General features: G+C 34.8%; 1 protein-coding gene across 6 annotated transcripts in view; it reads right to left on the bottom strand.

Moving 5' to 3' along the window:
* HERC4 (HECT and RLD domain containing E3 ubiquitin protein ligase 4) overlaps positions 1-24,513 on the bottom strand; it is a 110,864-nt gene that overhangs the window by 26,837 nt on the left and 59,514 nt on the right. For 5 of the 6 annotated variants that reach the window (XM_045569246.1, XM_045569245.1, XM_045569248.1 and 2 more), the window contains 3 exons: positions 24,026-24,198; positions 12,610-12,729; positions 530-553 (listed from right to left, as the gene is read on the bottom strand). In XM_045569246.1, coding sequence (XP_045425202.1) covers positions 530-553; positions 12,610-12,729; positions 24,026-24,198 — 317 coding nt within the window. The remainder of the gene's footprint in view (positions 1-529; positions 554-12,609; positions 12,730-24,025; positions 24,199-24,513) is intronic. The other variant, XM_045569247.1, reaches the window with a different exon arrangement.

Genomic DNA, 24,513 nt, shown 5'->3' on the forward strand with positions numbered 1-24,513 from the left:
AGTTTAAGGTTGTTTACTACATAAGCCAAAGTACTAGAACTTTATATATTAGGACGGCATGTGAGACAAAGTGAGAAAGATGATTATAATGAAGAGCTTAATTTTGTGACCATTCTGATTATCAATTATTAGTTTAAAAAATAAAGCTCACTTTACTTCTCTAATATATGATGTTTTCTGCCTTATTAGGTAGGCATTTATCAAATTTTAAAGTAAAGGTTTGGTTTTTTTATATTCTAAGGATACACTACATTTTATACTGGAAGATTTGAGGAGGACAGGAACTATTCTAAAGCAAATATTGTTGAAAGGCATCATAGGTGTAATGTTAACTAAAACAGACTTTACTTTTCTTCAGAAAATTCTTCTGAAATGTTAAAACAGGATAATTTCTATAGACTCAATTTTAAGAATGATATATATTTGTATATAAATCATACAAAAAAAAGAACCTTTGGCTTTCCTATCACTTAGGACAAAACACAGTATATCTTATTCTGAACATGAGACTTTATTACACCAAACTTACCTCAGTTAATCCATGGTTGACATCCTAAGACAGCAGTGTAGAATATAACAATAATGAGGAAAGAGCAATGTTAGTGTCCAAATTTAACTATTTCTATTCAAAGTAGCATTTCATATATGTTGCTACAGCAGAATATTAAATTAATGAGGTAGAAAATACATCTACAATAAAACTTACCCTTTCCGCATGCAACTTATATATCTATATCTACATCTTTGTTTCAGTACCCTGTGATCATAAAATTATTGAGGCTTGAACATAATGAAATTTGGTTTCAACAACTAAGCACCCCCAATTTGTAGAATTTAGGTAGAATAGGGAAACTAATTCTAAACCTGACTTGGTCTTGAAGAAGTAATTTTATGGCTCAGTTTCTCTACCTGGAAAATGGAGAAAACATTCCTCAGAAGACTTGGTTAATCTTGACAAAATATTTGAAAGTGTTTAGTAGATTAAATCGCTATATGGAAACAAAGTGAGAAAAAGTAAGCCATAAATTGTTTTTATTCGACAGAAAAAAACCAGTAAAATATAAGGTATCTTATATTAAGCATTCTTTAAAACTGAATTAACATAAAATAGAAAGTATAGGACAGGACATAGGGGTTAGTAAGTATAAAGAAGAAATGAAGAGAGAAAGATGTACTTATGAAGGAAATAACAGTGGAAATTATAATGTAAGTTTATCACTTTATTGAACAGAAATGTGCAATTTCTTGTGGAAAGCTTCCACAAATGCTCAGAGTACAGACTTACGTAAGGTACTAGAAATACGTTACTATTATAAATTTGTGGATGGTGCCTTGTGTAGCGAGGAACGAATCTTATCCAAAGAGAGGGCACTGCCATTGGCTACTGGGAGGTGAACTGTGCCTGACAGACAGAGTGTCTTTGTTTGCCTGGGGACTTTAGTCACTGGACAATCTAACAATGTGATTTATGACGGGGGCTTGGGCCATGTGGTATCAGTTCTGCCTCCGGAAGAGCTGGGGACTAGAAAAGGTCAGCCACATGAGCAGGATGTGTCTGCACCCCAATAAAAACTCTGGGCACCAGGGTTCAGGTAAGCTTCCTTGGCTAGCAAAACCCTGTGATTGAGGTCACTCATTGATGCTGAGAAAGTAACTCATCCATGACTCCATGGGGAAAGGACAACAGAAGCTCTGCCTTTGGTAGTTTTACTAGACTCTGCCCTGTGTACTTCTTCCCTTGGCTGATTTTACCCTGTATCCTTCTCCTATAATAACCTGTAATCATCAGTGTAGTAGTTTTCAGTGAGTTCTGGGAGGCCTTGTAGCAAATCATCAACCCTGAGAGTAGTTTGGGGAACCCCTCAAACTTGCAATTGGTATTAAAAGTGAGGGCAGTCTTATGTTGACTATTCTGTCTAATTTTGTAGTTGACTAAGTTCTCACATGCCATGAGGGTGATTACTGGAGGCTTTAAGACATGAACAAAGATTTAGGGTTCTCTCACTATCCTGTGTTAAATAAAGCCAAAGCAGTGTAAGCATAAGCAAAACAGGACTCTATGCAAATCCTATTCTGAGAAAGAAAATTATGGATAATAGTTTCTTTCAACAAATTCAGAGTACCAAGTTATTACTATGTACATGTTGCTATTGGCAGTGTTAACAAGAAGGTCTTTAGAGGCTTTTCTGCAAAAAAGACCTTTTAAATTATACTCAGTTTAAATGGAAGGCAATTTAAAAGGACCATCTGAAATCCTTTTACAGTATATCTTGTGGGATTTTTTATAAAAAAAAAGAACTTTATTATTTTGGAGCACTTTTAGGTTCAAAATTGGAAGGAAGGTACAAATTTCCCATATAACACAAATATATACATATATGTGCATAGCCTCCTGCATTATCAACACCCCTCTTGTAAGACACTTAAAAAGTGTTATTACTGGCCGGGCGCGGTGGCTCACGCCTGTAATCCTAGCACTCTGGGAGGCCGAGGTGGGTGGATCACTTGAGGTCAGGAGTTCGAGACCAGCCTGAGCAAGAGCGAGACCCCGTCTCTACCAAAAATAGAAAGAAATTATCTGGCCAACTAAAAATACATATAGAAAAAATTAGCTGGGCATGGTGGCGGATGCCTGTAGTCCCAGCTACTCGGGAGGCTGAGGCAGTAGGATCGCTTAAGCCCAGGAGTTTGAGGTTGCTGTGAGCTAGGCTGACACCATGGCACTCACTCTAGCCCGGGCAACAAAGCGAGACTCTGTCTCAAAAAAAAAAAAAAAAAAAAGTGTTATTACTACACTAAGAAAGTTTAAATAAGCAAAGAAACATCTATCAAAATTCACCTATGGCCTGAGTGATAACTACACTAGATACCATGGGAGTTAATATTATAGGAGATAGATGTTATCCCTGGGTAAACAGTGGAACATTAATATATATGCACTATCATTTTTATTACTACATGTAATTAAATATAGGTGCTATGCATCTGATTATCCATTGAGGAGGTCAATAAGACAATGTTAAAATTTACAGTACAACGAAGCCATACTAAAGCAGAAATATGATTTGGTTATACCAAAAATTTGACTGGAGAGATGTGAACTGTCAGGAACATGAAAATAAGAGGTCATGAAAAACTTGAGAAAAGAAGAGACTATTAGACGTTAGGTAAAATGGTTTATCTAGGAGACAGGCATCAAAAGGAAAACCAGATTAAGTTCATTATTAGAAATTTCAGTTTAAGGACTACAGTTTGTAGACAAAGTCAAACATTTAAAAAAGTAAATGCTTTAAAAAGCAAGAATAAATTCTTCTAGGAAATATTAAGAGCTGCAAGGTAGCTCAAATTAAATTACTCAAAGTAGTAGTTTCAACGGAAATTCAAAAGGAAAACAAAGAGGTGTGGGGGGTGGGGACAACATAACAAAATCATGTGAGATCAATGGAAGGTCTGTTGCTAAAAATTCAACACACCACTCAATGTGTGTAAGTGAGCTACTATTGGCTCCAAATCCATACTGTCAAGCACTAACTACCGGCTGTTTATAAGAGGGATAGGGGGGAGCCTGAAATTGGGTTAAGGTATACCTAACTTAGTCAATGTCATAGTTACTCAAGGTCCTAAGAAGCTAGAGTGACAAAGATCTAAATGAATGTCAAAAGTCAGAGTTTCAAGGTCTAAATCAGACTTCACTAAGGCTTTTAACACCAATGATTAATGAGAGTTCCAGTTTTTAAAGACAAAAAGGAGGCAGCACCTTGGCACCTTTTAGTTTCAACTGATTACTCATGAGCAAAACACTAAACCACTGCTGGTGTTATCCTGATTTAAGGGCATAACATAGATTTATTCTGAGATGATATAAAGAAAAGACACTGAAGTTATTGAAGTAATTCAAATAAATAGGAAGGGTCTTAGCTAAGACAGAAATAAAAAGATAATTCTAAAATGAAGGAAATGAAAATACACAAACATAATTTGGTAATTCAAGGCATGAGGAAAGAAAATGACAATATGATCAGTCTAAGAATCTGAAGACTGGATCCCTGTAAAATATTAATGCCATTAAAGATGACAAGGCAGCTTTAAAAAGCAAGGACGAACTTTTCTGGGAAATATTAGAGGTGCAAGGGAGCATAAATGGACTTTCAGTCAACTTCTTTATTTTATTAAGTGAGAAAGAAATCCAATCTAGGGAAGCTAAATACTGATATATCTTTCCAAAGCTGGTTCACCCAGCTGTTATACCAGTTTATCTTCCTATTTTGCTGGTGAACATGCAATGTTGCTAGCTCAGCACCTGCCCACAGATAATGTACAACTTAATGCCACAGAACAAATACAGTGATGATTTATACATGCAGCACAATATTAAATAAGATTTATGACATAAATATATAATATCAAAGAGTATAAAATTTTCACCAATTTACCACAGTGTATTTATTAGTACTTACTTATATCTGACATGGTTCACATAAGGGTACATTCAGTTTTTGGAAAAAATAGCATATGCATATTTAAAAAACACTTAACTTGAATCTCATTGTAATTGAAACAGGATAGGCCTTTTTATACTTTATTCTGAATTAGTCAATTTTTATCAGATATACATTGATAATATACATGTATAATAATTAAGAAAGGGAAGAAAAAAGAGGAAAGAGTTTGGTAGTAACCACAAAGGTATTTTAATAAGCAACTTCAGAGAAAAGTTAAAGGAGGGTAAGGAAATGTACAACTGAGAACAATACCTAGAAAGTGGAGAAAAATCATTAAATAGCAGAAGATAGAGAAAGAGAGAGAGAAAATGCACATGCTTTTTTATTTTGCCAAGAAATCACAGTAGAGGGAGAAAGAGATAAAAAGCAAAGGAATCCAAAAGAAACAATAGTTTTACACATCAAGATCAGAGTCTTGGGGAAAAAACACAGATTATATAGTAATTAGCAGGAGTAAGAAAATCAAGGAAAGACTTCACAAAAACATGTAAGAGGAAAGAGGTGAAAAGAAGGATGAGGGAATGAGCTGAAAAGTTAGGCATCTCAGCAGTACAAAAGATTACAGGGAGGGTTTGAGGAGGTGAGGGGTAAAAACTCAACTAATGGGCACAATGAACATTATTCAGGTGATGGGCATGCTAAAATCCCTGACTTAAGCATTATAAATGGTATCCATGTAACAAAAACACTTGTACCCCCTTAATATTTTGCAATTAAAAAAAAAAGGAAAAACAGGATATTACAAAGAAAGCCAATAATTTCACAGAATTAGTTATTAAAGTTTAGGGATCAGAGTAGTGTATACCTCATGGATTCTTAAAATCCTTGACTGGGAAAGAAAGGTAATAGAGAAAAAAAAAACCAACAGACTACGGCATGAAGACAAAATAATTTTCTTGCAGTGTTTAGAACAAGGTAAAGTTGTTAGATATAAATTCTAAGTCAAAGCACATCTGACAGAGTTCTCAGTGATACAGTCAGATATTACTCTGTAGGACAACGTTTCTCAAACTGGGCTAGGAGATTCCCAGGGGATATATTCGTAGGGGGTCTATGAGTGCTCTGGGAGAATTTTAAATATAGTGTTTAATATCAATACTTTTAAAACTTGATTTAAAAAAGCTAAAATTAGGAAAATCCATTTATAATCCCTGTATTGCCATGAAACTCCAAGGCCTGCAACGGTTCTGATTATAACCAAACTGTTACCAGACAGGATCTCTGTAATTGTCTGAGACTTCATACTTAAACAGTATTTTTGATGAGTGATGGCCAAATGAGTATCACATCTCATTCTAAAAGCTAACATTTCATTTTAGTACACAGAAAAAGGCAGCAAGGGAACAGACTTATCAGACACCACAAAGTAGAAGCTACTGCCAAACTTGCAGCATGTTTCAAGGAAGCCAGTTAACAATAATCATCATTTTACCAAGACTTAACAATGTGTCAGTAACTACCCTAAGTACTTCTTATGGATCATGTCAATTAATCTTCTCAATAACTGTTTAAGATAGGTATTATCATCCTAAGTTACAGAAAAGAAAATGAGATCTCAGAGAAATTAAGTAATTTTCCTAAGGACACAGAGTTGAATAAATGCTGAGGTGGGAGTTGAACCCTGGCACCTCCCTCCCCCCAAAAGATTTAGGGAGGCACAAGTGTTTTTTGTCACATGGATGAACTGTATAATGCTGAAGTTTAGGGCTTTCAGTGTACCCATCACCAGAATAGTGTACACTGTACCTGATAAGTAGATATTTACCCCTCACCCTTCTTCCACCCTCCTCCCTTCTTGCTTTTTTAAAGTCCACTCTACCACTTTATGACCACAGATACCCCTTGGATAGCTCCCACTTTTAAGTGAGAATATGTGGTATTTGCCGTTCCATTCCTGAGATACTTTATTTAAAATAATGGTCTCTAGTTCCATCCAAGTTGCTGTAAAAGACATTATTTCATTTCTTTTTATGGCTGAGAAGTACTCCATGATATACACATACACACAACCCCCACATTTTCTTTGTCCACTCATCAGTTGATGGGCACTTGGGTAGAATCTGTATCTTTGCAATTGTTAACTGTGCTGTGATAAATATTTGGGTGCAGGTGTCTTTTTGATATTATGACTTCTTTTCCTTTGGGTAGATACCCAGTAGTGGGATTGTTGGATCAAATGGTAGGGCTACTTTCAGTTCTCTGAAGAATCTCCATTCTGTTTTCCATAGAGGTTGTACTAATTTACATTCCCATCAACACTGTGTAAGTGTTCCCTTTTTATTGCATCTGCACCAATATCTATTGATTTTTACTTTTTAGTAATCGCCATTCTGACAGGGGTATGGTAGAATTTCATTGTAGTTTTAATTTGCATTTCCCTGACGAATAGTGATGTTGAGAATTTCTTCATATGTTTCTTGGCCATTTGTCTATCTTTTGAAAAAAATCTGTTCATGTCTTTTGTCCACTTATTGATGGGGTTGTTTTGCTCCTGCTGATTTTTTTGAATTCTTTGTAGATTCTGGGTATTAGCCCTTTGTCAGATGCATAGTTTGCAAATATTTTCCCCCATTCTGTAGGTTGATTATTTACTCTGTTGATTATGTCCTTTGCTGTGCAGAAACTTTTTAGTTTAATTAAGTCCTATTTGTTTATTCTTGTTGTTACTGTATTTGCTTTCTGGGGTCTTAGTCATAAATACTTTGCTTAGGCCAGTGTTCAAAAGAGCTTTTCTATGTTTTCTTCTAGAATGGTTTCTGGTCTTACGTTTAAGTCGTTAATCCATTTTGAGCTAATTTTTTTGAGTGCCGTGGCATCAGCCTAGCTCACAGCAACCTCAAACTCCTGGGTTCAAGCAATCCTTCTGCCTCAGCCTCCCAAGTAGCTGGGACTACAGGCATGTACCACCATGCCTGGCGAATTTTTTTCCATATATATTTTTAGCTGTCCAGATCATTTCTTTCTATTTTTTTAGTAGAGATGGGGTCTCGCTCTTGCTCAGGCTGGTCTCGAACTCCTGACCTCGAGCGATCCTCCTGCCTCAGCCTCCCAGACTGCTAGGATTACAGGCATGAGCCACCACGCCCAGCCTTGAGTTAATTTTTGTATAAGGTGAGAGACAGGGACCCAGTTTCATTCTTCTGCATGTGGGTATCCAGTTTTCCTAGCACCATTTATTGAATAGTGTGTATTTTCCCTAGTGTATGTTTCTGTCTGCTTTGCTGAAAATCAGTTGGTTGTAGCTAAATGGCTTTATTTCTGGGTTCTCTATTCTGTTCCATTGATGTGTCTACCTTTATACCAGCACCATGCTGTTTCGATTACTATGACCTTGTAGTATAATTTGAAGTCAGATAATGTAATGCCTACAGATTCTTTCCTTTTGCTTAAGATTGCTTTGGCAATTTGGGATCTTTTTTTGTTTTCATATGAAGTTTAGGATTATTTTTTCTAGATCTGTGAAAAATGACATTGATATTTTGATAGGAATTGTGTTGAACCTGTAAATCACTTGGGACAGTATGGACACTTTAACGTCAATTCTCCCAATCCATGAGCACAGGATGTTTTCCCTTTTGTTTGTGTCATCTATTATTTCTTTTATCAGTGTTTCGTAGTTCCCCTTGTAGAGATCTTTCCCTTCCTTATCTAAGTATATTCCTAGGTTGTTTTTTTTTTTTTTTTGCAGCTATTCTAAATGGCACTAAGTTCTTGATTTGACTCTCAGCTTGCCTGTTATAGGTATACGGAAATGCTACTAATTTGTGTACATTAATTTTATAACCTGAGACTTTACTAAACTTATTGATCAATTCTAGGAGTCTTTTGGTGGAGTCCTTAGGGTTTCTAGACATAAGAGCTTCAGCAAAAGGGATAGTTTCCTCTCCTTTTTCTTGATTTAGATGCCTTTTACTTCCTTCTCTTGCCTGACCGCTCTGACTAGAACTTTCAGTACTACGTTGAATAGAAGTAGTGACAGTGTGCATGCTTGTTTTGTTCTGGTTCCTCAGGGCAAATGCTTTCAACTTTTCCCCATTCAGTATGACACTGGCCGTGGGTTTGTCATATATGGCTTTTATTATTTTGAGGTATGTTCCTTCTACTTCCAACTAGTTTGTTGAGAGTTTTTATCATGAAGGAGTGCTGGCTTTTATCAAATGCTTTTCTTGCATCTACTGAAATGATCATATGATTTTTATTTTTAATTCTGTTTATGTGGTGAGTCACATTTATTGATTTGCATATATTGAACCATCCTTGCATGCCCTAGGATGAAAACCACTCAGTCATGGTGAATTATCTTTTTCATGTGCTGTTTGATTCAGTTCGGTAGTATTTTGTTGAGGATTTTTGCACCTAAGGTGATGAGGGATATTGGTCTGCAGTTTTTTGTTATTGTTGTTATGTACTTTCCTGGCTTTGGTATAAGGGTGATATTGGCTTCATAGAATAATTTAGGGAGGATTCCCCACTTCTTGACTTTGTGGAACAGTTTCAGTAGGCTAGGTGTCATTTTTCTTTGTAGGTCTGGCAGAACTTGACTGAATCCAACCAGACCGAGACTTTTTTTCTTTGAGAGATTTTTAAATGCTGTTTCAATCTTGCTACTTGTTATTGGTCTGTTCAGGATTTCTATTTCTTTCTGATTCAAGCTTGGGAGGTTGGGTGTTTCCAAAAATTTGTCCATTTCCTCTAAATTTTCTAGTTTGTGTGCATAAAGACTTTTATAGTAGTCATGGACAAATATTTTGTATTTCTGTGGTATCAGTTGTAATATCTCCTCTTTCATTTCTGATTGAGCTTATTATAGTCCTTTCTGTTCTCTTTCTAGTTAATCTACCTAGTGGCCTATTGACTTTGTTTATCTTTTCGAAGAACCAACTTTTTGTTTTGTTGATCCTTCATATTATGTTTTTCATTTCCATTTTGTTTATTTCTACTTTGATCTCTGTTATTTCTTTTCTTTTGCTAGCTTAAGGTTTGGTTTGTTCCTTTTATTAGTTCCTTCAGGTGTGACATTAGATTGTTAACTTGTGATCTGTCTTTCTGATATAGGCACTTAAGGCTATAATGTTCCCTCCTAGAACTACTTTTGTTGTATCCCAGAGATTTTAGAAGCTTGTGTCGTCTTTGTCATGCAATTCAAAAAAATATTTTTATTGCCATCTTGATTTTGTCATTCACCTAACGATTGTTCAGCAACAGGTTGTTTAGTTTCTATACATTTGTGTAGTTTTGAGTTTCTCTTGGAACTAATTTCTAGTTTTGTTCCACTGTGGTCTGAGAAGATACATGGTATGATTTTGATTTTTCTGCATTTGCTGAGACTTGTTTTGTGGCCAGGAACTCTTATGTTACTCTGCTTCCTTACCATATTTATGGTGTGAGCCAGGATTCCTAATCATCAGAACATAATCATCCTCCATACTAAATTAACATTAACTTGATTTTTAAATTTATATTTTTATTTATAATTATAAATTTGTTAAGGTTTTAAAGATCTTTTAAGAGCTAAGCATCAGAAGTTTAGAACTAGTTTAATGGGTATATATATTTATATAAGATAACTATAACAACATGTAAGTGAACACTGGGCTTTGTAAGAAATTGTTTTTCTTTAAAAGGAGTCCAAATATCATTCCTGTTTCAAAAACATGGCTCATAGACCCAGGGTACCCTAGGTGGCATGTCAGGGGGTTCATATGCAGTCTTGGGATAAACAAGGTTCATTTCCTGAAGCATCAATTTTCCTCAATGTCAAATAAATTAATACCTTTTACATTGCAGTATCTATTATGTCCAGAATATAAAATGTACATATGTTCAAAGACAGAAAATGAGGCTCCAAAACAAGTCTTGCCAAGGGAAGATTAAAAACCTCAAGAAATGGGTTATTTCTCCTGCCTTTGCAGGTGCTCTGGAAGAAGAGTTTGAAAAGCTTCACTTAGGTCAGAGATTTAGTTCAAACAGGGAAGGAAAAAGGAAATATTCAAAACTCTCCTGAGGTCAATTATTTTCTTTCCTAAAAACCTATCCCTTGATTCCAGGTATCACTCCATTTTTCTGCTCCTTTTTAATGCAGAACTTCTTGAAAGTATTGCCTGTGGTTAATGTTCTTGCTTCCTCACCTCCAAACTTCTCTTTAGCAATACCTCCAACTCTAGAATGGCATTATCAAGGTAACCAACTGATCTTCATGTAACTAAATTTACCATCAACTCTATGGTTTTATCCTCCTCAGCAGCATTCAACACAGTTTTTTCACTTTTAAATTTTGGTTTCCATGACATTTTCCTGCTTTTCCTCTTACTGCCTTTCCTCTTTCCTGCCTTTCTTTCTTAATCTTCTTTGTGGATTTCTCCCCTTTCCTCATTTCCTCCCATCCAATCCATTGGTGATTCTTGTCTCTTTTATCTCCAAGAGGCATTCCAAGTCCATTTCCTTCTTTCATCTACACAACTACTATTCTAGTCAAACCCATCATTTTCTCTTCCCTAATCTACTAAAATAACAGTCTCACTGGTCTCCCTCTTTCATTTTTTCCCATTCCCTACCCAGCTAACAAAAGCAATTATTCAAAATACAAATCAGACTAAGTTCCTCCCTGCTTACCATTTCCTAATGGCTTACCATAACACTTCAGATTAAATCATTCCTAATGCTAATTTACTAAACTCTCCATGATCTGTTCCTTGCCCATTTCTCTGATCTTTCCCCACTCCCATATTTTAGCTTTCTATCCTTCAAACATATCAAGCTTGTTCTCACCTAAGGTCTTTTACCAAATGTTCATTTTTCTTTAAATTCTCTCTGTCCTGATTTTACAGTGTTGCCCCTTGTCATTCAGATTACCGCTCAGTTCTGATCAGACAAGTCTTTTCAGATTATTCAATCCTAAGAAAGCAGTCTTTACTATATCCTCTCATTTTAATTCTCTATATAGTGCATATTATTAGCTGGTTATTTTTTGCTTTGTTTATCATCAATTTTGTTACTAGATTATAAATTTCATGAGACACAGGGCCCAAATCTGTCTAATTCATCACTGTATTTTCAATACCTAAATCAGCACCTGCTACATAGGAGATTCTCACTAAATATTTGTTGAATGAGCAAACAAGTAGACCTAAACCTACAGAATGGCTATAAACTTGATCCAGCCTTCCAGTAGTTCTGGAGAAAAGTCAATGAGTCTCTCCAAGTCCTGACCTAAGTACCCATGGAAGGGAAAGACATCTAGAAGTAAGCTGATTTCTAGAAGTAAAAGTATCCTCAAAATAGCATGAACTAACCAGGCTGCCATTCAAAAACTACTGTACTAAACATATTCCAGATACTATCAGAGGTGCTAGTTAACTGCCTATCCACAAGAAGCCTAGTAAGCAATGAAAGATTAATCACCCTTCTACAACTACTGCACACAAAATAAATTACCTGCTTTGGGGACAGAAAAATTGGTCTCAAGTATACTAAAATGGCTAGTAAAAAACAGTATTAAACCTGACTATTTTATATCTAACTGCTTACCCATTCCTACATTAAAACTTTAGGTGCCTAATTCAAATTTAGTAATACTATCCTACTATTTTAATGGGACATTAAGTGCCTAATTATTAAAGACTTAGTATACATCTTGATGTATATCAAAAATTTGAAATAAAATCAAACACATAACAGGGAAAATTCAAAAATAGAATCAATGATTCTAAGGTTCTCTTCTGGTAGTTTCAAAGCACTAATCTCACAAGAACAAAACATTTGTAAGAGTTCTAATATCAGGGATTCTAGTATTCTAAACATCAGAGAAATAAGAGGCAATCTCATGGAAAATAAGTGAAAGTTAAAAATCCATATCACATTTGTATTTTTCTTTACAAAAGTGTAATATAGCTCTTCAGTTTAGATTTGGTAAAACAGTGGAATGTTTGCTTATAAATACTATATGATATATAGCTACTCCTTTGCAATGTGCTTTTATTTTTAAGAAAAGCTTTGAATAAAAGCTCTGAAAAAACTTTGAGGTATTTCAGAAACAAGTAATTGTTTCTTTTGTATTAGAACAAATGATAATATAGAAATGAAATCATAAAATGCACAGAAAACATACCATTCCATAGGCTTGCTGTTGGACCCAGTTGATATAATCATTCCTTATGTCTATCAATTCTTGTACTTCGTGTATATAAAATTTATCATACTGTATAATCTGTCCCGTTTTCTCATTTACCTATAAAAAAATGTAATTAACATTAAATGTAACCAGTAACTAAGACAGTGATTAAAAAATGTTTTAATAGCAAAAGGCTTTGGAGACTTAACTTTTTTCTTCCCATAAAAAATAATTACTGAGTGCCTACTATATATCAAATGCTACTTAAATGCTATGAGAGACACAAAGATTTGTAAGTTGTGAGATCTGCATTCAGTACCCCAAAATCTAGAAGAAAAAGACATAAATGTCTTCATAATCACAACACAGTATGAGATATGTACCATCAAAGTGTATATATAATTAGAAACTATAAGGACTTATGGTTGGGGAATGGGTCCTAAATAACAGTAATAATAGCTAATGCTTGTTAAGTGTGGGATCTGTGCTGGGATCTCACTAGAATAAACTTTAAAAAGAGTTGACATCTGGGTATCCTGTGAAAAATGAAGAGGGTACAAATTACCATCCCAGAGATTACTTACTAATTACAAAGGGAAAAACATACTTTTACAGTTAATCATTACCAATATCAGAACAATGAGTTATTATGTTCCTGGTAAAATATACATACCATCTATGAAACATAAAAGGTTTAACCCGAATCTAATCAAGTCCCTTGATCTAAATTTTAGTCTGCAGGAAATATAAGGGATAGAGGAAAAGTTAAACATGACCACGAGGAAATGATCCGACAGATCATGATTGTGGGACTTTTATAAGACTGGCCAGGATTCTTCAAAATGTCAAGGTGATGGGAATAAAAAGGGTGGAGATGTTCTAAATTAAAAGAGACTAGAATTCTGGTGCTGGATATGGCAAAATACTTTGTATCAGACTAATCCTCCTGACAATAACAATTATAAACTCTAGATAAAATATAAAAAAGCAGCTACTATACTTAAAAACACTGGAGATCAATCAAAAGTAGGCAGAAACAGAAATGGACATAGTTTTTTAAGATGGAAAAACAATGTGAGGCCGGGCGCGGTGGCTCACGCTTGTAATCCTAGCACTCTGGGAGGCCGAGGCGGGAGGATGGCTCAAGGTCAGGAGTTCGAGACCAGCCTGAGCAAGAGTGAGACCTCGTCTCTACTAAAAATAGAAAGAAATTATATGGACAGCTAAAAATATATATAGAAAAATTAGCCGGACATGTTGGCACATGCCTGTTGTAGTCCCAGCTACTCGGGAGGCTGAGGCAGTAGGATTGCTTAAGCCCAGGAGTTTGAGGTTGCTGTGAGCTAGGCTGATGCCACGGCACTCTAGCCCGGGCAACAGAGTGAGACTCTGTCTCAAAAAAAAAAAAAAAAAAAAAAAACCATGTGAGATCCACATTTTTTCCCCAAACCAACATGAGGTATGGGGACAGAGCTCAAAGCAGAAAGCAGTAGTCTTACCAGACACAAAGGAGCCAGAGGTTAGAGACTGTGGCTGCCAGACAGTGAGAACAAAAATCACAGAAAGGAATCCAGGGGGTAATGCCCCCAAATCTGTGCGCAAATTCTCCTTACATCTTTGGCTAACTCAAATCATGAGTGCACAAGATGATACTTGGAAGGGGGGAAAAACTAACAAAGCAACAGAAAACAGCAGCTCGGAAGCTACTCTAAAAGTAAAAGTTATAAATAAGCATTTCCAAAGGAAAAAAGGCACATTTCATACTGATAAAATTATTAATTCACCAAGAAGTCACAACAATCCCAAATGCCAGAGCTTCAAAATACATAGAAGGAGAAAATGACATAACTACCATCATAGTTGCAGACTTTAACACCCTCCTCTTGTTAACACACACACAAAGACAAAATCAGCAAGCATAGATGATATGTACAATTTCAACCAACTTGAACTCACTGTTACGGAACAATTCACACAATAATTTTACATAAAACATCCACTAAGGTAGACCATATCCTGGACCATACAAGTCTTAATGTAATAAAAAAAATTTAAAGGAATCTGAAATATACAAAATATATCTGCTCACAATGGAATTAAAAAGTCTGTAACAGAAAGATATTTGGAAAATCCCAGAATATTGGCAATTAAATAAAACACCTCTAAATTACCCAAAACTTTTCTGGAACCAATGAGAGGACTAAAGTACAAGATAACCAAGTAGCTTGAATTCCAAGGATGAACAGATACTTCCAAAATGAAACAGGATGCCAGAAATTACTCATCTGTGTCCAAGCAAGGTACCACTGTCATACAAGTAGTAATCAGCTAAAATTTTAAGAAATTACTTCAAGCTGAGTGTAGGGTAGCTTGACAGTATAGAACCCCTGGAAGCCCCAACAGTTACTCACTCACCAACTCTTCCATAGACCTTCGCTGGTTACGGGGCAGATGGTCAAGAGCCCCTCTCAGTTGTGCAAGCCACTGTGAGAAAGGAACAAAAGCCCACCACCCTACCCAGATCGTTTCCTCACACAGAGCAAGGGCCTTAAGTCACTGAGGAAGGGGAAGCAAACTCATGCCTTATTGCTGGGGGAGAAGAAAACCTTCAACCCCTGGGAAGAAGGGAGGCAAGAACAGTTCTGGGCCCAGGATTTTCTACCAATAGGATTAGAGGTCCCCCAGTGCTAGGGGAGGGAGCAGTCATTTCCACACAAGACACACAAAAGAGCCAAAGTAGAGTTTGGCTGCCATAGAGATAAGAGGTAGGGACTCTGTTAAGTCCCATCCTGAGGTCCAGGCACACATAATCTACCTAAGACCAAGCCTATACCACAACAAAGAACTTTTTCTGTTCTCTCCCCTCTACCAATCTTGAAAGCACTGAGTAACCCACAACACCAGTCTACCACTGACAATGGGCAAGAGTGAAGAGAGGCAATGCAGAGAGGGGCACCAACATTGAGAAAAACACTTTGACACTCACTTCTGCCCTGAACACAAGACAACATTAGAGGAATTTGAAGCCTGTGGTGCAATGGTTAGAGAAATTAAAATTCAATCCCAGGATAACTTCTGACTAGACAGATTTAATTTCCCACACTAACAGTCAGACGAAAGAGGGTATACCTATTTATAGCCTTTAAACCTACTTCAGTTTCTACTATTTTACAGTTAGCTAAAAAATTATGAGACATAACAAAAATCAAATGAACAAAATAAAACAAAGGTGTCCAGAGACAAAGCAATTAACAGCTAGATTCAGAGACAACCCAGATGTTAGACCTAGAAAACAGGGGCTTTAGGAAAATATTTTAAGCTTAAAGTAAAAATACATCAAAATTTGTGGCTTGCTAGTAAAGCAGGGCATAGAAGAAAATCTATAGCATTAAATGATTATATTAGGAATAAAGGGTCTAAAACCAATCACCCAAGCCTCTGCTTTAAAAATGTAGGAGAAGAAGATCAAATTGAGGACAAATCAAGCAGAAGGAAGGAAATAAAGATAAGAACAGAAATCGATGCAAGAGAAAACAGAAAAATACTAAAGGAAAAGAAAGTAAATTGATTTTCTGAAAATGTCAATAAGATTGATAAGACTCTAGGCCAGACTGATAAAGAAAGAGAGAAGACACAAATTACTACTATCAGGAATGAAGAGACATCACATAGGTATCTTACTAAAACTGATTCAAAAAGAAACAGAAAAACCTGAAATATCCCAAATTTGTTTAAAAACTTTAATAAGAAATTTAAAATTTTCCCAAAACACCAAGACCAAAATGGTTTCACTGGTGAATTCTATCAAACATTTAAGGAAGAAATAATACCAATCTTCAACTCAGAAAATAAAGAAAGTCATCATTTCTTAATTCACTTTATGAACTCAGAATAACCTTGATACCAAAGGCTGATGCCAATATGAGAAACATAAATTACAGATCAATATCTCTCACAAACACAAGATATAAAACCCTCAATAAAATATTAGCGAATTAAATCCATATTTATAAAGTATAATATAAAGCCCAAGTAAAGTTGATCCCAAGAATGTAAGGTTGGTTTAACATTCAAATATCAACAAATTTCACAATATTGCTGAAAAGATCAGGAAGAAAAATCACTTGTTCATTTCAACAGATGCAGAAATAGCACCTGACAAAATTCAACATCCATTCATAAAAAAAACTCTCAGCAAACCAGGAATAAAAGGGAACTTCTTCAAACTTTTTTTTATAGGTAGATAAAACCCACCTACAACCTCCCCCCCCCAGTTAACATCATACTTACTGGTAAAATATTGAATGTTTCTTTTCTAAGATTAGGAACTAGGCAACGAAGACCACTGTAACCATTTATATTCAACATGGTACTGGAATTTTTAGCTAACAATTCATCAAGGCCACAGGGTAACAGGTCAATATTCAAAACTCAGTTGAATTTCTCTATAGTATATAGTAAAAATAATTAGAAAGTAAAAATATAGAAACATTTGGGAATAAATTTTTAAAATGATGTACAAGACCTCTGAAAACTAGAAAGCACTGCTGAGAGAAAACAAAGAGACCTAAATAAATAAAGAGATATACTATGTTCACAGATTGTAAAAGAGAATAACAAGACTCAAAAACAATTGTAAAAAACAAAATTTGACTGGACTCTAGTTTTTTAAAAAGCAGTGATATAAATAATGTTTGCTATTAACTGAGGAAATTTGAATATTCCTGCATTGATAGATAATATTGTAGAATTATAGTTAATATCCTTAAGAAAAATAATGGTATTGATGTTACACAGAAAAATACTTATATTCTTAGGAGATGAATGCTGAAGTATTAAAGGGTGAAACCTGCGTTTTATTTTCAAATGATTCATGAAAAAAGTATACATACACATACATATAAAGCAAATGTTGACAGTACATTAACAATTGCTGAATCTAGAATGGAAGGCATATACGTATTCATTATATGTCTTATAGTGTTTTAGTCTGTTTGAAGATATTCTTTAAAATAAAAATTAAAGAGTAAAGTAAATGGAAAAGATTTCAAAAAAACAAAAAGGGTTTAAGGGAGAACCTTACAGAACAGCATGAGCTAAAGGAGACAAAATTTATATATACCTGCCCGAGCTAAACTGCTGGTCCAAAGAAAATGAGAGGCACATGGAACAAAACTGGATTCAACATGAAGCTTGGAAATAGCTGAGCTAAACCTTGTCCAGGTCTGCTAACCTCAGCAAGGTCTCAGGCTAAAATATAACAGCACCACTCCAGCAGGAATGCAATAAGTGCTTATTACTGTATGCCAATAAGTTCTGATGTGGTTTTTTTAGAACATTACTGTAGCAAGAGCTGACACACGGGGAAATAAGGTTTTAGAGTTGAAAAGTGATAGAATCAGTGATATTTTATGAAAATTATTCTCTTGGCGGAATGAGGCATAGTTAAGAATAAGTAAAGACATTAGTGGTAGGAAAATGAATCAGGGTATTACTAAAAGATTTAAGGTTTCTAGATAATAAGAAAGAATGCAGAGGTCATGGCAGCTAAATAGATACAGAAAACGAGAGTCAAAGACAATTTCAATATTTCAAGCCTGAGTAACAGCAACAAAAAAATTGCTGTTAACGTGCACGCACACACACACACACACACACACACACACACACACACACACACACACACACACACACACAATAGGAACAAAAGACAATCTTGATGGGGCAGGAGTGGGAGCTGGGAAAGATGAGAAATTTGGGATTAAACCTTTTTTAGTTTGAAGTGCTGGCCAGACTGTCAAGTAGCTCAAGAGAAAGGTTTGCCTCAAAGACATAACTGAGAATTATTTTCCTTAAAGAGACAACTAAAACTGTGGGAGTAGGTAAGGGAAAGATAAGAGTAAAACAAAGAGTCTGGCTAACTTTTTAATGAGGACAGTAGAGAGATATTACATTTAGGAGAAGAAAATAAACCATCAAAAGAAACAAACCTGATCTAACACACCAACTAAACAAATCCAGCTAACTTTTCTATAAAGAATAACAAGAGTAACTTTGCAGTTTTTGAAAAATCACATACACACTAAACCAACTAAGCAATGTCTGAAAGGAAACAAAAGAAATTATCCAGTAGAGGTATAAATCTAACTGGACAACACTGGTGTCTAAACAGGTGCTCATTCTTCTGACTTGGTGAGATCTATGTAAAAAAAAATAGTAACAATAAAAAATAAACAGGTGCTCAACAAGTAAGAAATGAATGGATAGACAAATAAAACTTTTAAAAGACACATATATAGTTCATGCTTCTAATGGCACTTTAAAATGACTGGTCTAGGCTGGGCGCAGTGTCTCACACCTGTAATCCCAGCACTTTGGGAGGCTGAGGTGGGAGGATCGCTTGAGGCCAGGAGTTCGAGACCAGTCTGGGCAACACACCGAGACTCCATCTCTGCACAATAAATAAAAAAAGTTAGCCAGGTGTGGTGGCACCACCTGTAGTCCTGGCTACTTAGGAGGCTGAGGAAGATCTCTTGAGCTCAGGAAGCAAGACCCTGTCTCTAAAAAAAAAAAAAAAAAAAAAAAAAGACTGGTATGTATCTGTTATATTTTCAGATGAATGTATTAAAAATGTATTATAGTGTATAGTTATTATTAATTTTTAGTAAAAAGAATGGTTTATATAATTTCCATGTTTTTCAAACTTTTGCTCTCAAGTATACCTAATGGAAAAAGAGAACACACACATACTTAACACATCATTACTTACCTCCTTCCTCAGGAAATGGGGGCGGGTAGAGAGTGTCAGGTTTTGCTATACGTATCAAGATAAGAAGCTAAAATTTTTACTGAAATGCAGACTTTACTTAAAATTCACTCAAATTTTATGTTCCAATAATAAAATAATAATAGCTATTATTATGGAACACTATGTAGACTTCAAGTACATTATTTCATTTAAACAACCCTTTGAAATATATACTATTATTATGATCATACAGATGAGTATACTAAGGCTTAGAATTTTAAAAAGTTAACCAAGGTCACACAGGTAAGAGAGCCAGAAATCTAACACAGGCCTCTCTAATACACTTTTAACTTACCATATGACTCTCTAATTTGCTCCTTAAAATATGTCTACATATATGTATACTTGTATATATAAATACACGAAATATATATTTTAAATATATATTTTGAATACTTAAAGTATATAAGTATTTTTTTCTTTTTATTAATATGTTTGAAATGCTTAATCCTGCAGCTTATTCTTAAGGGCAGAAATAATTCAGTTTAAGAAGCACACATTTAGTAATACTGTTTTTATTTTCAGTCAACACTTTTAATCCCTCTAATTATTGACAAAAGCACTTTGAGCTCTGTTTTTTCACTGTTCTGATTAATTTATATCTGTGACCCAGATACTTATTTGGACAAAGCTGACCAAAGTGAAACTGCTATTACTGGCTTTCATACAATACAAAGACACCTAGTTTATACACAGAATGCAAAATCTTCATCCAAGAGCAAGGGGTCAGCAAACTGTAACTTGTGGGCTGCAGAGTGGGAGGATCCCTTAACCCCAGGAGTTCTAGGTTGCAGTGAGCTATAATCGCACCACTGCACTCCAGCCTGGGCAATGGAGTAAGACCCTTTCTTCACTTAGAGAAGTAGTTTCCTTCCCTAAAAGCAACCAGTGTTTGCAGTTTATATATCTTCAGATACATACAAAGTTTCTGAAAAGAAATGTTAATATGTTTGAATAAAAATGAACAATTCAGAAACCAGGTTTGCTTCAGGAACAGACAAATTTCAGTCAAAGTTAAACTTGCGGGGAAATTATGGCTGATACTCAGTTTGGCCACAATGATCTGATAACTAAAATCAGTTAACACTGGTTTTAAAATAGAGAAATTAAACACTGAACAGAAAACAGATCCAAAAGACCTGCATATAAAATCAAGAGTGGCTTAAAAAATATATAATGATATATTTGCATGGTAGATAAGATTCAACAAGTCATTATTTTCTCCAGGAAGCCTTTCCTTAATTCTTTACTTTTGTGCCCTCCCATGTGTTCCCACAGCACCCTACATGTTCCCTAATATGATACTTCCCATGCTATACTATAAATGTTTACTTACTTGTATGTATACAACCCCTCTACATTACAAGATTAACAAGGGCAGAAATCACATCTTTTCCTTATCACTGCATCCCTAATACCTAATATAATGATAAGTATATAGTAGGCACTCAATAAATATTTACAAAAAGAATTAAAAAAGAAGAAATCACATGGTAGAAGTTCAAAAACAACCTATACATTCAGTATTATTGCCTAAAATGTACAAAATAAAATCTATATAAGTTTTATCATAACACTTTTTATTTCACATTTTAATTACAGTTTAGTATTCTGGTTTATAAACCTTGGTTTGGGGTGGTTATGGTATACATATGTATGTCTAATCCACTGGTTTATTTAAGGGTTCCTTGCAAAAAAAAAGGTTTGAAAATCACTGATTTAGAAGATCAACACATTATGTAGCAGTTAGGCTAGAATTTTCTTCTTTTGGGATACAAATACCTCTACAATGTACTGTGTAAAAACTCAGAAAACTACTAAATAACCCAATTACTTGCCAGTAACCTCATTTATCTGATAATCCATTCCTGACAGCAGGTACCAAGATATTTTTCTTATGATACCATTTGGAGTACTAGAAATAATTTTTAATTCGAAAACTTTCCAAAGGACATGACATATGGGAGGAACAAATGCATCCACACATCCTGAAATAAATAGGAAACATAAAGTCCAGTTCTCTAGTTCCTAACCCGGGGTTAGGTCAAGAAGGAAACTATCTGAGGAAACTTCCCCTAATTCTCAACCATGCTGCAGAGAAAAGAAATATAGACAGTTGTCAGACACAAGGTGCCTTTGAAAAAACAAGTTTTGGTAAATAACTTAGGTTTCTCTTAAGATGAAAAAAAATCATCCTTCACAGTTAATATAGCCATATTTATCTATTTATGGCAGAGTAGGATGAAGTAAAGTTTTCTCCAAAGTAAGGGGCAGAACAAAGACAACTGACTGCCCTTAAAGACTCCCAGAAAAAGATGCTTAAGAAATTCATACCAGTATCACCCTGCTTTTGACTGTACAGCAACTTCAAACAAGAACCCACTTTCCTCTTAATCCAATAAATCAAGTCAAAAATAGTGGTTTTCCATCCAAAGGGTGGTGGTAGTAAAAACAAAATCACTGTCTTACAAATGTATAATAACTTACATATAATAACTAAATAGTATATGTTGTATAATTTAAATAATACATCAATCCTGGACAACTATCAGGGCTAGTATTTGAATCCTTATAGATAATTCTATATTAACACATAGGATATAGAGAAAGACTTGTTCAAAATCACACTGGTAGGAAGCAGCACAGATGGGGTTAGAAATACGCTCTTTTGCTTCCTAGCCCAGGGCCCATAACATAATATTATTTGTGATCTAAAGTATAAACTTCTAGATCTAGGGGAATAAATTAAACAAAACCCCCTTTTAAATATATTATGTTACTAAATCTGCTAATATAGAAGAGCATTAGAAAAAGCAGAGACTTTGCAAGTAGGTTTGTATTTGTATTTCAACTCTACTACTTATTGGTTTTTGGCCTTTGACACTGAGATCCATTTTTCCAGTCTATAAAAAGCAGCAAAATATGAACTACACAACAGGGTTTTAAAAAGTTAAATGGGTAATTCACATGAATTATGTACAAAGGAGGCTCTAATCTTAGCCATTGTTACCAAGCAATAAATGTTAGATGATTTTCCTTCCTCAACTAACAAGAAGTTAGGATCCTAGTATCTAGAATGACTCCATCAAAAAAGTCTTTGGACTTGAAACTCTATAAAGTTCCTCAGTAGAGGTTGAGATCTCTGAGTTAGGCAGAAACCTCAAGCTCTACTAATTTAAATTATTTCCTCAAGTCCTACCTATAGTTATGAAAGACAAAATATTCAATTCCCTACCCTCGCCTTCCCCTCCTTTTTCTTAAAGACACAGCTAAGGAAAAAAGGTATTTTTTAAAGGGAAAATAAAGATAAGTAGACAATAAAGGCAGAGAGAGTGAATAATTACTTGGGAATAGAGTCCAGCCGAAAAGAGACGGCCCACCAAAGTAGTAGGAAGAAGTCCAGAGGTAATAAAAAAAATCTAATTCATCTCTCGAATCCTAGGCAAAAGGTATACAGAAAGGTGAGACCCAGCCCATAAGTTACAAGATTTTCTTAATAGCAGTTTACTGCAGACCCAGATGTTGATATGCTAAAAGAAAGCCTTGTCCTGGGTAAAGACAAACATAAGAATGACTTGTTTCCCTAGGAAAGAAATGACTATCATTTTCAATTATAATGATGAGAAGAGAAATGAGTTATTTTTCTAGGAATCTTGGACATACTAAATACAAAAGAAAAAAGTTCATGAAGTTAAGTAGTTGAGAAAAACACCCAGGACATTCACTTAAAAAAAATATATAAATGATCCATGAGGGTTCTTTCTTAAAGAAAGAATAGATGGGCTATCTCCTTTATCCCTTTTTTATTTACCTTAGGCAAGAGGGCCTGAAAATACAAAGAAGCTGTTAAGGATAAGAAACTAAAGATTAAAGGTTCATGTGGGTTTTTCATTCTCTCTATAGGCTAGAAACACATGCTTCTCCCTTAGGTCATGTCTTATCTAAATAGCAACTCAAGAATACCAAATGGCATAATAAGAGATATACCTACCAACTCTCAGGGATGACTCAAATCCATCTTTATTGAAACAGCTGAGACTCTACTTCTTCATATAACTTTGAACTGCTACCAGTGTAAAGGGTACTATTTCTTACACTGGGAAGGACAGGAAAGGACAATAGGCAAATTAATGAATTACATATGGTTCCAATTTCAAAGTAGTCATTTGTTTCAAATTAAACAATCTACTTTGATTGAGGCCACTAGTCCCCATCAGCAAAAGAACATGAGTTTAAATGTTCATAATTACAACTAGGACACAGTCTCTTTCATATCGTAACCATCTATAAACTAACAAAAAAAAGTATTATTTAAACTAACAAATTATATTCTTCACAAGAAAACATAAGGATAATTCGAATTCATTAGTATGCTATTGTTCTTCCCAACTACAGACAAGTTATCTATAAATGCCTAGAAAAGTAAGACCAAACCTCCAAAGTATAGGTATATTACTTCTTTAAAGGAAAGTATAGATAACTTTTCCAAATTTCTACAATATATATCTTATGCCAACCTCAATCTGTAATACATTAATGTTAAAATGAACATTATCAATCTGTTAATAGGAATGCAGAAAGAGGAAAATAAACTATTAGACATACCCTATGTAATATTTCTAAAACCTTTAATGCAGTATGAAGAAAATTGTTGAAAATTCTTCTTTCAGAAGGGGGAATGCCGATCTTGTAGAGTTTCAAAAGATGTACCACAACTTCCTTAAAAAGTTCTACTATCTTGAGGAACAGTGGAGGTTCAAGTACTGACCACCAGTTTTCTGTTATTAAAGGGTGAACATGCAAATAAAATAAATTTTTTTTAAAAAATCACAATTTTCAAAATCATACTGACTTTTTTCCTAAAGCACTGGTTCTTAACCTTTTGAAAAATCCCAGAAAGATGCACATTAATATTTTATGTAACATTCCTAAGGTTTATAGACCCCACCAACCACCAGACCAAGCTAAAGAATACTGTCCTAAAAGCTCTCAAAAGCAAAAATAAAGTATGAAAGGCCTATTGAATTTATATTCTTGGTTTCCTAAATTATATTAAAAATTCACCATTATACCTAATATTGAAACTAGTTAAA

The sequence above is a fragment of the Lemur catta genome, chromosome 14 (genome assembly GCF_020740605.2).
Source record: "Lemur catta isolate mLemCat1 chromosome 14, mLemCat1.pri, whole genome shotgun sequence".
In the NCBI taxonomy this organism is placed as follows: Eukaryota; Metazoa; Chordata; class Mammalia; order Primates; family Lemuridae; genus Lemur; species Lemur catta.